The following is a 13,825-nucleotide window of genomic DNA, read 5'->3' on the forward strand; positions in this document are numbered from 1 at the left end:
AGGCACCCGACCACACTCCTACACCGCTGCGCACATGGAACTGGAGGAGCTGGAAGACGTAACAATCTGTGTACCTAAAATCAGGCCAAAGCTCCCAAGGGAACTAAAATGTTGTTTAATTTGTGAAAAATGACAAAAAGAGATGATCATCCAACAGAGCCAACTAAAACATGCAGAAATTACCAGCCAGAGGGGCCTTGCTCCCTAAAAGGCATTAACAGGACTGTCACTGCTACAACAAAGCAGCATCTTCATTCAAAATATTTTCTTTGTTAATGACTTCCACTATTAGTAAAACCTTTCCACAGTTCTGCGTAAGAGTGGCTCTCTGTGTATATATACACACACAGAGACACGTGACAAACAAACACCCGACTGCTTTTTTTTCCTAATCAAAAAAAGTTAAGTGCATTTTAAAAGCTTAAGACTGATGATAGGTGAAAGCTATTTTCATACGGGGACAGAGAGATTTATAACCGTGACTTGACATTTGCTTCACAATGGAAATTTGGCATTTACCCTTGAAACTCTCTGGTTTACAAACATGAATGAGCTTTTCTCAGTCTTTTTCATCTTGCAGTAGGACAATAAAAGATACCCAATTTCAAACGTTATCCCACACTTAAAGTTTGCAGTCCTTAAAAGCGAAAGGTAATACATTGAATGCATACATATCACGTGAAAAATTATAATGCCCATGTACTTTACCTCCTTGGGAGGGCTATGGAGCCACAGCTCTCGGCTGCAGAGCAGGCACTTCACGCCCTCTCACTGGAATGAAGCAGCTCTGAAAGTTGACCCACGTCTGCCAGCCAGCCTAACTGTAAGGAAAAATGTCCCAGTGGGACGACCGATGGGCGAGGGCTGTGGAAGGGCCCTTACAGAGGGTCTGCAAGGACGGGGGTTGCTGCGTCCACTCGCCCATCCTGGCCGCTGCCCGGCCTTCCAGCACTACCTCCAGCTGCTCTGCCCAGCCAGCTCAGGGATACCTCACACCTCCTCCAAGGTACCTTCTCTCCCTGCTCAGCTGCGTGTTGATGCTGTCAGTGAGAATTAACGCTTTAAACAGTGAATTAAGCAACATAGTGTGCCAAAGACCAAGAACCAAAGACCAGTCCACGCAGACCAGAACTCTTTGGCATTGTTCTCGGTAACAAATTCAACTGCAAAATAAACTGGTGTCAAAACCAAACGCTATGTGGTGATACCGGGAGATAACACGCTCGGCAGCAGCGTTCAGATAACGCTACCTCAGGATGCTTTATGTCAGTGAAAGAACGACAAGATTTCGCAGCAGATGACAGACAGACTTCTTTTGTCTGGCCTTCTAAATCACTGGGCCGCCGTTATCTGCTTCAGCATCTCATGCCTCAACTTAACGTGCAGCCCGAACAAAAAATAAATTACCAGACCCGCAACAAAATGAAAATAACCATTTGCTTTTTGCCAAGGTTTCTCTTTGGCAATGGACCCACGCTAGCCAACTCTCATTTATAGTTTGTTTTTTCTAGCCTATTTTGGGCTAACTCCATTACAGACCCATGCAGCACAGCCTGGGCTGCCTAGGCACTGCCGGGAAAGAGCCGTTATTTTCCTGAGCTTTCTCCCTAGGAAACGTTTTGTGGGGACGGCGTCGGCGCGGGTGTTTCCAGCCTTGCAGCGCCCAACCCGCCGCCTCACAAGCCGCCGAGCGGCCCCTCACCCAGCACCGCCGGGCACCCTCGCCCCTGCCCGGCTGCTCGGCGCGGCGGGCACCGGGCTGCCCGACACCGAAGCCACCCTCACCCTCCGCCGCCGGGACCCCCCCCGGGGCGCCGGGCAGCGCCGTCGGGGTCCGGGACTCACCTATTCGGCCGAAGCTCTCCGACAAAGTTCTCCGCAACTTTTTCATCCTGCTGATCTTCTCGGCGGACTGCGAGTCGATCATGTCACACATGGGGGGGCGACCCCCCGCCGCTCGCCAGCCGCCACCCCCGCTCCCCCTGGCTCCCGGGGAGAGACACCCGCTCCGGCTCCGGGGCTCCCCCCTTGCCCCGGGGAGCCGCCGGGCGCAGCGGGACAGCCCCGGCCCCGCCCGGGGAAGGAGCCCTACGCCGCGGCGGCGCCGGCTGCTGCTGCTGCTGCTGCTGCTCGGCTCCCCGCCGCCGCCGCCCGGCTCATAGCCCCGTCCCGCCCTCCCTTCCCCGGGCTGCCCCGGCAGAGCCAGACGCGGCGGGGAGGGCGAGGGGGGCAGAGCAGCGCCGGGGAGAGACGGAGGAGTGAAAGCAAAGTCCGGTGAGGGGCCGCGGGCACCGGCGGAGGGAGGGGGGAGGGAGGGAGCGAGGCAGGGAGGGTACGCTGAGAGAAAGGAGGAGGAGGAGCCTGGGAGGGCCGGGGAGCCCCGCGCCGCGGCCGGGGGAGGCGGCCGGCTCTGGCGGGCGGCGGAACCGGGCTGCCGCCGGCCCCGCGGCGCCCCCGCCCCCGCCGCGGCCGCCCCCTCCCCGCCCTTCCCCGGGCGGCGGGACGGGCGGTTGCCGGGGTGAGGCGGGCGGGAGAGGAAGCGGCGGCGACGGCGGGGGCGTGAGGGGGGAGGCGGGGAGAGCTGGGGCCGGGCCGAGCCGAGGGACGCGGGCTCCCTCCGGGCGCGTCCGGAGCGGAGGGAGCGGTGTGGTAGCCCCCGCCGGGAGCCGCTGGGACGGGGGCAGCATGGAAGACGCTTGTAGAAGCCTTTGGAGGGGAGAACGAATACACCGCGTCACCCAGAGGTGTCGGCGCCCCAAGCTATTGCATCGCGGTCTCCTGGGGATGCGCTTCGTTATCACCCGAGCCGGTAGAAGTCACCGTGTCCACCGTGGGGCACGCCGAGGGCCGGTGGAGGTCTGCTCCCGGCCGGGGGAACCCTCTGCTCTGCTTTGGACCGCGGCTTCTAAAGGCCTGTGCAAGTTGTGTAGGTTTTACGATGGAAGAAGGCGCCCGCCCGGCCTAATTTCTGGGTGGGTGTTGGGTGGGATGCTGCCCCAGTAGCCGTGGGGAGGCTGGTGGGAAAAGGGCACCTTGCCGTAAGTACGCACCCAGCCCTTCAAGTTGAAACTTGGGCTCCTCTCCACTTACATCTCAAAGCACAGCCAGATAATATGCCTTCAAGTGCGTTAGCCTGCAACTTAATGAGCGTTGGGAGCTTTTGATCTTGTTAACTCAATTGAACCAACATTATTGAAAAATAAATCAGTTTAATCCATCAAGACGGATGGCCATGTCTAGTCTAAAATACAAAATAGGTACTTTTCGAGAACAATACATGTTAGGTAACACATTTTAAAGCCCAGGTTTGCGTGGTTCAAATTGTATTTTAATGCATGTTATCTCGTTAAAATGAACTGGGATTTTAATGAGGCTAGCCAACGCAATTTACTGGGATTAGACGGTGTCCAAGCTAAGAGTTGTTAACTCAATTTTAGAAGCACATTTGTCTAGACAAGTGTTTAGGTGAGTTGGGTTCAAGCCATCTGCAACTCTAAGCTCTGGGATCAGATCTTTCTATTACAATGCAGCAGGCGTGGCAAGTATGTAACATCTCGAGGTGGAAATCTGTTATCTACTATATGTGCTTATGCATGTGTCTCTTATGGCATACAGGAAAATGGGGAATTGCCCTGCTATATAGCAGTACAGTAATGCTGGTAAAATGTCTTACGCACAACCCCCGAATCTACAGACAGTTTGATAAAAAGGCTTTCTGAAGTGTGAATCCTGTTGACCCTGTTAGCATCTTTGAAATAGGAGCTAAAATGGCATTTTTGGTGCTGGCTGTGTCATATTATGGAAGAAAATTGAGAAAGGGTGGAAACTGAAACGTTGCAGAGAGCAACACAGGGAAAAAGAGGAGAAATAAAAGTTAGGAAGAAAGAGACAAGGGGGCTAGAAGGAGAAAAGGAGGGAGGACACAAGCACTTAAGGATATTATTTTATTCAGTCACTGCAAAAAAAGACATTTAAGTCCTTAATAATAGTTGATGAATAGATTCATCTTTGTTTAAATCTAACGTTACTATTGGTGAATATTCCTGCTCTGAGTGGAGAGGAAAATGCCATCATCATAAAATATTCTGGTCCAGGAGCTGAAACTGAGTTTAGTGTTTGAGCCCTATGCACTCTCCATGCATGCCATTCACGCCGGGCAGCCCTGCTGCCCAGCTGAGGCTTGTACCAACACCGCTATAATTCAGTCTGCGGCTTGCTTTCAGCAATTAGGGATACCGTTTCTGAGAGCTTCCAAGGAACCTGTAATTAACCATGCTTAACTGATAGATGCTGTCTTACCTAGTGAATTAGCCTAGATGCTAGCACCTAGTGAATTTGGAACAATACTCCCATTTTTCCCCCTATTTCTAGGTAAACTATGACTTTATCACTTGTGGAGGACAAGCCTCTGCCAGGCTACTGCTGTGAGTTCAGCGTTCTTTGACAGAAGAACAGGCACCCTAGAATTTCTGACAAGCATCTGGCTTTGCAGCTGCTTGGGAGTGATCTACAAGTGTATGTCAGGGTCTTTTAAATCAATGAAAATTTTGTTTCCGTTAGACATCAATGTGGTGCCAGTGAGTGAAACCCAGGCCTTGTCTTCTGAAAATTGTACAACCTCAGTCCACAGAGATGTTAGACAGACTTTCTCCACCAGAGGAAAGACGAGCTTGAAACTGTGCACAGATCCTCAAAATGCATGCTGCAATTTGTGTTATTCTTCCCTCGATGGTCTTTACTTGAAGAAATATTTCTGTTAAAGTCCTTCTTTGTTCTCTCCCCCACCCAAACCTCTTCTGTTTCCAAGGGCACTAGTGTTGAAAATTCATTGAATTCAGGAATGTGGAATCACTTTTGTAGCTTTGATCAAGCTCATAAGCTCGTGGCTCTTATTTTTCTTCTCTGTATTTCCATCACCAATCTCAGGAAACCAGCAAAGCAGAAATGCGCAATTAGCAAACCACAGAGATAGCAGCTATTCTAATTATGACGTTTTGCTTCCTTGTAGGGGCAGGCTTTCAGCTCTGTTTTTATGTTTAAAGTCTTGCAATTTGTGGCATGAAAAAAACACGAAAAAAATGCTAAATGATATTGCTGTTTGCTGCCTTCTTCCACGAGCCTCTACCAAGTTAAAGCATGTTTGCATTTAATGTGGCATCTGGATTATAAAAAGCCAGGCTCTTTATTTACAACTTCCTTTCTCATATCAACTCCTCAAAGATACACCCTAAATAAAAACCTGCTTGCAGTTACTTTACGACCCCAGCATCTCCTTGCCTGGCTTTGGTAAGAATTCACTACAAATCCTGACCTCTGCCGCTGCCACTGAGTCATGCTGAATCACTCTGCAAATGTAAGGATTATCAAGTGCAGTAAAAATATTTGCCAAGGTATCACTTGCAAGTTGGACAGCAGGAAACGTTTGCCTCTGTGCATCATGCAAGCCAGCGAGCCTCATGTTTAAATGTTTCGCACTGAGGTATGGGTTGGGTTTGTTATTTCTGAAGAAGGGGAGACAGCAGGGCTGGCAGTTTGTTCATTATTGTGTAAAATAACGTATTGTTTGAGGCTATAAGCAGTGTGGTCATGGGCCTGGAGCATAGGGTGTGCCAGCAGTCTCCTTGCTGCAGATGGAGCAGCCACTGTTGCCCTATTCATTACTTGAAGGGTAAGAAGAGATGACAAAAAATAAATCCACGATGCACGGTGCAGATGGTGGCTCAGGGTGTAATGCAGATGTGTGCACTTTCCAGATCTCGGGACATTTGCAGTTGATTTTACGGAGTGATTTTATGTGGTCTGAGCTCTCTCTAAACCCCAGTGTTTGTCCCCCTGCAACATTTCTCCTTAGGGGCTCTGGAAAGGTAGTGTACTTAAGTTACATTCCTGGGCCAAGTGTTTGAATTTCAGAAACCTTAGGAGCACATAAACAAGGAGCGTGTGTTTGTGGAAGGGGTAGTTAATGCTGTTGATTTGGAGTGTTATGTGGGCAGAGTAAGCCCTCGCCTCAAGTGGCTTGCCCAAGGAGAGCAGCAAGGCTCTGGGGGGACAAAATAGTCAGTGTAACTCCTCCGGGGAAAGCACAGTCTTGCCAGGCTTTCTGCTGCCAGTATAAAGTAGATCTTCATAAATCTCCCTGGCTGGAGACGTTCTCCGTTAGGCCAGTCTGCTCACCTTGAAAAGATCTCTCTCTGCTGCAGCGTCTGGGACCCGAGTGCTAGGAGCTGTGTTGCTTGTTAACACAGCAATCCTTTCGTGACCCTCCGGTGATGAAGATGGATGTAAAGCCACATAGCACCCCCCCTCCCCTCTCTCCCCCCGCAATCTCACTTTCACTTGTCCTCTAGTAATACTCAATCCGAGATGACTGTTATCCAAAGAGAAAGCCAGGCTCTGCTAACACAAACGGTGCCGTATTCTTAGGGACATGACCTTTAAGCTCTACTAGCAAAATGCATAAGTGACAAAAATTAAACTTCAGCGGTAACAGAATAGTACCTGTATAATCTACATCCACATCATAACTTGTTCCCCCAAAAAGCTCTCAGAGCTGATGTATCGTGTATTGTCTCTTGGTGATTGTTATTAAATCCCAGTTTTCATTAACCTGTGGAAATTTTCCCTGTTGATATTCTGTGCTGATGAATGGAGGGCAAACAGGCTCAGATGTTGCCTCTCCAGCCTGGCTGCCATTGCCAGACCCTGCTCCGTGGGGTAAGAAGGGATGACTTAGGGCTCACACACGTGGTTCCAAAGGTGCGATGGGAAGAGCGTGGTTTTCCTGGTACCTTCTGGCCAGCTGCTGGTTAGAGGTGACCTGCGGTTTTAGATCTCTCGTACCCTCTCGTGGTCACTTTCTTTCATGTACTAACGTGGGGTCACTTGTTTTCTGTTTCGTTCTTACTTTATACCATCACATCAGAGGTGAAATGGCTGCAGGTGGAACACAGCATCTTTAACTTTGATGCTTGTAGTTCCTGTCCCTGTTAGGCAGCTTCCTCGTGGCACACACGAGTACACTTTCATTTCTAGGGAAGTATGAGCTGTTTCTGGTTTGGCCATGGCACAGAGTTGTGGGTTAACCCCAGTAGGCAGTGAGCACTGCACAGCTGCTCGCTCACATCCCCCACCCCCAGAATAAAAGAGAAAAGGAAGAGCAAACACAAGAAAACTCACGGGTTGATAATTTTATAAGCAAAGGAGAAGCAGAAGAAGAAAGAAAACAATAAACAAGTGATGGAAAGGCAATCACTCACCACCTCCCTCAGATAGAGTGATGCCTAGCCTGTTCCTGAGCAAAAGATGGCTAACCTACCTAAGTTCCGCTCCTCTCCATTGTATTGCTGAGCATGCCATTATATGGCATGGAATATCTCTTTGGGCAGTTTGGGTCATCTGTCTGGTTGTCTCCCCTCACAACCTCTTGTACACTCCCAATCTATTCACTGGTTGGGCAGCGTGAGAAACAGAGGCGGCCTTGATGCTGTACAAACACTGCCCAGCAATAGCTAAAACATTAGCGTGTTATCAGCATTGTTTTGGACACAAACCTAAAACACAGCACCATACGAGCTGCCATGAAGAGAATTAACTCCATCCCAGCCAGATGTAGTACACACGGAGGGAATCAGACTGAGGATACAGAGTGGAGAAAAAAAAGTCATGAATGACAATGTATCAGAAACCTACATACTTTAAACTAACAAAGTAATGTAAGTATCGATTATAAACCTAAAGCTTTTACAATATATGCTGCTGTATAAATTGTGCAATCTCAGAGATTCTGCTGGGCAAGTATACGTACGTTAGATTTGCAGGAATTTATGAGCTGCGATGCTTTCCAGTTTAAGATCACCTGGCTACCTAGCAACATAGCATTGATGCTGAATGTTGTTCCTGTGAAATAAGTGGAAAAACCTTTTAACGAGCTTATTTTCTTGTGCCATCTTGATAAAAGTCTAGTAAAAGGGAAAATGAGATTTAAAATGTAATGGCCTCAACCATTGTGATATCAGATCCCAGTGTTTTGAAGTCACTGAAATGTTCAACAAATACTCTCATGATGAAAATGATGCAAAATGAAACAGCAGGAGGGCTGAGGCTGATCCATTTAGATGCACTCAAAAAGCATGTGTGAATCATGTCATTTTGTCATAAATATTGAATGAAGAGTGTTTACTGTAACATCACGACTTTTCTTTGCAGCAAAATCCTTGGCTATCATCAGAACTGTAGCACTATTTATACAACTTAAAGGTCTGTGCCTCTAGGCATACAAAGCCCAATTGACTCAGGCTGGGAAAATACGATACTTAGCATACACAGCCAGGGGAAATTTCTCATGGGCAAGGGTCCTCTTGTAGGTAACCCATGATTTTGAAAACACATAGGCACACAAACCCAGTTGATTCTAGGTCTGAATATTTAAGCACTACATGTAAAATTATAAACCCGTATCTCGTGAAAACAAGCTTGAAATATTAACCCTACTTTATTTCTGAGATCTCTCCAACTTTTTGTTGGTTTGCTTTTGGATTTTTTCCCCATTTCTTATCTAGTTTAGTCATTTGCAATGACTATCATTTACACCAGACATACTAGAGAAGCATGTTAGAGAAGGAGCGTATTGGATGGACTCCGTTTATTCAGCTCTCTCTCTTCCTTTTTGGACTGCTCAAATCTGTAGGACAGAACATAATGGGAATGTTACCTCCCCATGGAGAGAGAAACTCTCCCTCAAAAATAATACAAAACATTTGCAAGGGTCATACATGAAAGGCTGCTTTGTCAAAATAGAGATCTGCCCTCTTAACATGAAAATCTAGACGGACTTCAGGCATGTGTTCAAACGTCGCTTGTTCTTTCCACTCAGCTTTATCCCAAAATCAGCACCTTAGCCAGTTAAAAACAGTTCAGCCCACATGCCACTCTCCACTGAGGGAAGGTTTCTGAAACTGTATCTTACAGTTTTATTTAGTTCCTATCACTGTGGTAACGAAGCACTGCACAAAATTAAGTACCACAAAATCACAACCGAGCACTCCCCTTCACTACTAGCTTGCAATATATTCGGTCTTCATAGAGTCAGCACAAATCAGTGCTCCAGATCTCTCAATCCAGGTCTTTCTTACAATGCAGTAGCAGTATTGGCTCTGGTTGCTGTTTAGGGACCTTATGTAGTAATAAGGGGCCTTATAGAAGTGATGTCCATGCAGGTAATGCAGATATGGTCTCTGTCACAAAAGTGTTGCAATCAAAATTTACAATGGAGGACTGTCACAGTAGATGTGATAGTTGGAGAACGGTCATACCCACCATCTGCAAAATGAGTCGGAAGCACAAGGCACAGCAAATTGGCCGCTATGGAGTCTATTTCCCAGGAAAGATGACGTTTTGAGGAAGATGAAAGAGAGGCTTTGTGCTTGTTTAAAGCCCTGCTTCCAGGAGTTAGGGAGAAAGTATAAAGACATTCTAAGGAAAATTCGACTGAAGAGGAGCTGGCGACACTAATTAGAGGCAGGGGTTGCAGAACTTAAGAAGTGCATGGATTTATGTAATTAGGAGTTTTAAAAGGAAAGAAAAGGTGGGGGTGTTTAATGCAGCAGAAGATGGAGAGGCAGCAGAAAGAAACAAAGCAGGAAAGAAATACTCAGGATGATAAGCTGGAAAGATGACCTATAAAACAGGTTTTAGAAGCAGGATAAAGAACCTTTGTCAAAACTGAAGGCTAGGAGCTTGTGGCAGCCAACCTGTGAGATGAAGAGGGTTTTAGCTGCATGGAGGAAGGAGTTGCCAGATTTAAAGAGCCTGGACCTCTGTGAAAATAAGATGTGACAATTCCCTCGGTACTTTTTTAAATAATGCATGGAGTAAATGCTAAAAGGTGAGACCTCCTGCAAAATTAGGAGGAGAAAAACCCAGGTTACTGTATTAAATTTGTGACGAACTCCAGGCATACCAACTAATTATGCCAATTGTGACAGTCTTGTCAGGACAGTGCTGTGAAAGCTCGAGGTGGCTGACCTATAAGCCAGGTAACAACACAAGTTACTTTAATGAAGTGTCTTTCATACAAACTAGCAAGAAACAAGTCACAGCAGAGAGTATCTATCTGCATTAGATTTAATGGCATCTTAATTCGTTTCACTCCTGGTAGCCCGTGCTATCCGGAGTCCATTTTATCCTGAGCACTGGCTGACCAGTACTGCACAGCAACAGTCCCCACTGGGATCCCACTGCCTCTTGGAAGAACCTCTTAAAACATACAGCTCTCCATAAGTGATGAAAGGATAGGATTGTGAACAAATATTGTGGAGACGTGCTGGGTGGAGGGAGCGCTCTCAAAGGGCCGAGCAGTCTGCTCAAAACGTGGTACCAGAGCTGGAGGCAAGAAGGCAAGTCAGAGAGGGGTGGGTGAGAAGATGACATGAAGAGGAAGGCAGTGGACTGGGACCATTAGGCTGGACATGCAAGAGGAGTTAACAGAGAAGCAGGTCGAGATGTGAGCAGAAGGAAGTCAGTCTGGCACAGAGAGGAAGACCTATGAGTCATCCCTGCAAAGCTGCTAGCCAGAACTGCACGGCAGCTTCAGAATTTAATGGTACTAAGAGGTCCTAGCACCTTGCTGACCTGTCAGATTCATCATTGTTGTTGGTCTGTATGTAAACATGGATTATTACAAGATACGTCTGCTTGCATCAGTAATGAATTGATCCCAAAACACATGCAATATTGCAACTAACTTTATCTGAGGTTTATAACTTTTGATTATCTTACTGAGAATTTAAAGAGCAAATTTAAAAACCACAAATTATTTCAAGCCTAGTATACATTCATGTCAGCTAACCTCAAGCTTGAAATTAAGTATTTAAACTTTTTACCTAATTGATGAAAATAAGTAGGCGATTCAGGACTAATTCCCATTTTTATTTCTGAGTTGATATAAGAAAAATTCACCAGTCGCAAAGTACTCTAGCATGACTTCATTTGCTTGTATAGAATTTTCCAGAATTTGTATTTTACATTTCTCCTTTATAAGGAGACACCTATAAAATGTGATAAAATAGACAGGACTTTCAGTGTGATTCAATTTAATATAGTAAGAGTTTAGAAAGTAAGTAATCCCACATTACTTGCTAAAGTATTTACAATATTTCTGAAATTCCTCTTGCAGTTACAATCATCCAGATTGGATGTATCTCTAAGATTTACAAAAAGTGATACACAATATAAATAAGTGCATATACCCAGGGAAAAATGTCCCTGTGGAGCAATTCGCGAGACAAATTCCCTGCAAGGTAATTTTTTCTGGTGAAAGCTTCGCTTGACAGAGTCCCTGCTAAGAAAAATGTCTTTCAGAAAAAAAGTTTGTGGGTTATACAGTCCTAAGGAAAGCCCCTGATAATTCCAGCTTCCTGAGCTCACAAAACAAAGCTCTCATAATTGCATGTCGTGCTCCAAGCATCCCAAAGGAGGTGACACTAAGCCTTCATTCCTCCACCCCAATTAAATGAAACAAAATCTCTATTGCCTTAGACCCACCTTTTCACCTAGTTCCTCCAGTTCATGGATAGCTACTTTGCCATAGAAGAACCTTATATTGTATGAAAATTTAACACTCTATTTCTCAATTGCTAGTGAGAACAATAAGAGGAAACATGGAAAGCCAGTAAATCAGAATAACCCATGTCCTTACAAAAAGCTTCTTGGTACTAGAGCAACAACACAGAAAAAAGACTATCAGTCAGAAGAGAAGGGAGTATATTCTAGACATTTTTCAGGATAAAAAAGATTAGGAGGCAAAGGACATGGTCCTTCAAGGAACAGGAAGATATCCTCAGCTGCAAACAGTCAGCTGCATCAGAGTGAAGAAAAGAACTCCTCAGCAGTGATATATACCTCTCGGGTAACTTCTTGCTATATACTTACTGCATGACAGAGATACTCCTGGTGCTGGCTCTCTCTAGATGGTTGATCATTTTGGACTCTCAAACCAGCAGCATTGTAGTGCCCAACCATTGCTACAAGCCAGACCCTTCTCCAATGTGCTCCAAGGCACAGCAACCACGCAGACTCCTGCTCTCTCAGAGGGTTCATCGGATTCTGCAGCTCCATATATTGCCCATCCAGGGATGGACATTTTCTCTCATTTCATTTAACCAGGTTCAGTTCTGGGTGGTGGTGTCTAAATGTGCTTTTTTTATTGTTCGCTAGAAATAGGATTCCACACCAAAGATTTTTCACCTTTTACACTGAGGATTAGAGGTTGCCCTTGGAAAGCGATAGCCAGTGACCTAGCAGGGCTTTCTGTGGTGCAGTGTTGTCCAAAGATCATCTATCTTGTCAAACAGAGAATTCAGCTGCTGTGATTCCTGGCCTGTGTTTGATGTCAACAAGAACATCGGCCCCAGTAATGACAAACAGCTCAGGCTGCATCTAGCCTTCTGTCCAGCTGAGCAGCTTTCATATTAAGTAAATGAGCAGAGTTTCGTACCATAGATCTTCCGAGAATAACTTGAAGAGAAGACTTGCTTTACGGTGTTCAAAATGAATTAAAAAGATACCCAATACTTTGTTTCTTGCTGTCCCAATTCCCAAGTTATGCTCCTTGATGCTTCAGTATGCTCCTTCATTAAGTATATTTCTGTCTGTCTTAATTTGGCTGAAGTAATGTATCTGTATTTTAGAATAAGAGTTCATCAGGTGTTGCAACTAGGAGATAAAAGGAAGAAATTAAAATCTTTTTAATCTATTTGGTGTACTGAAAAGAATGTCAGGAAGGAAATTTGTAAGGAAAGACATAGGTTTATGGCTCCTTTTCTTGCTTCACATCCTAACCTAATTATGTACTCCTTCAAAGGACAGTTCCCTTGAGATACTCATTTCAGAAAAGTAATAACCAATGCAATGATTAAAACCAACATTGTAGAACAATTCCATCATATTCAGGCTCCAAGTCCATCACAGGACTGTCTGATCGCCTGGGGGCATTAAATGCCTTCTCTGACTGATATATTTATGTATATTTGCAGAGTTTATATATTCACGTTTTCCAAAGTTAAAAAATCTTTTCTTTTGAAAGAAAAATCTTCCCTCGTCAATTAAAATTAAACCGGCACCGTGCTTTTCTTCAGATGGCCTAGCTCCCCAGGTAGCGAAGCCCGGCCAGGTGCAGGCGGCCGCAGCTGCGGGCTGCGTGGCGGCACGCTCCGGGCAGCGGGGCTGGGGTGCCGGCTCATCAGCCAGCGCAGGGAACCGATTCCGCTGGAAATTAAACACTCGCCCCCGCCACGTGATGAATTTTCAGCCAGCTGAAGGCTCTGCACTAACGTACCGCATGGCCTTCCCCTCTTCTGCTGCTGGCCTAGGGCAGAGGGAGGAAGGCCCAGCCAGGGCAGGCTTGTTACTAACAGGCATGCTAATAAACCTGGAATAGTTCAAGGCAAAACAACATAGAAAGTGGCAAAAGGAGAACACCGTCTCGTGGTTAATACATGGTAAAACTTATCTTGAAGTGTAGGAAAGCAAAAGGAGTCAAAGGGTTTAATTTATTTACCTTCCCCCACCCCCAAATAGCTTCTAAACTCTTGATTTATTCTTCGAGGGAGAGGAATCTAGCGCTTAAGTTGCCAAATCCAGCAACATATGTCTGAAAACATTAGTGAATTCGTGTAGTCTTCCAAATGAAAGCAAAGAGATTTCTATCTAAATCTGATTTATAATACACTTTAACAAAGGATCTAGAAGTATTTTAAATGCCATGTGAATGTGAAAATAATTGAGAGCCTAAATTCTTGTAAATCTTTGTGTTCTTTTTAATTCCAGT

At 45.9% G+C, this 13,825-nt stretch overlaps 1 protein-coding gene across 1 annotated transcript in view; it reads right to left on the minus strand.

The window, feature by feature from the left end:
- CDK14 (cyclin dependent kinase 14) overlaps positions 1–1,946 on the minus strand; it is a 330,096-nt gene extending 328,150 nt beyond the window's left edge. Inside the window, exon 1 of the mRNA XM_075143809.1 lies at positions 1,846–1,946. Within this exon, the coding sequence (XP_074999910.1) occupies positions 1,846–1,936 (91 nt within the window). The 5' untranslated portion in view covers positions 1,937–1,946. The remainder of the gene's footprint in view (positions 1–1,845) is intronic.
- Between the last annotated feature and the right edge of the window lie 11,879 nt (positions 1,947–13,825).

The sequence above is a fragment of the Calonectris borealis genome, chromosome 2 (genome assembly GCF_964195595.1).
Source record: "Calonectris borealis chromosome 2, bCalBor7.hap1.2, whole genome shotgun sequence".
In the NCBI taxonomy this organism is placed as follows: domain Eukaryota; kingdom Metazoa; phylum Chordata; class Aves; order Procellariiformes; family Procellariidae; genus Calonectris; species Calonectris borealis.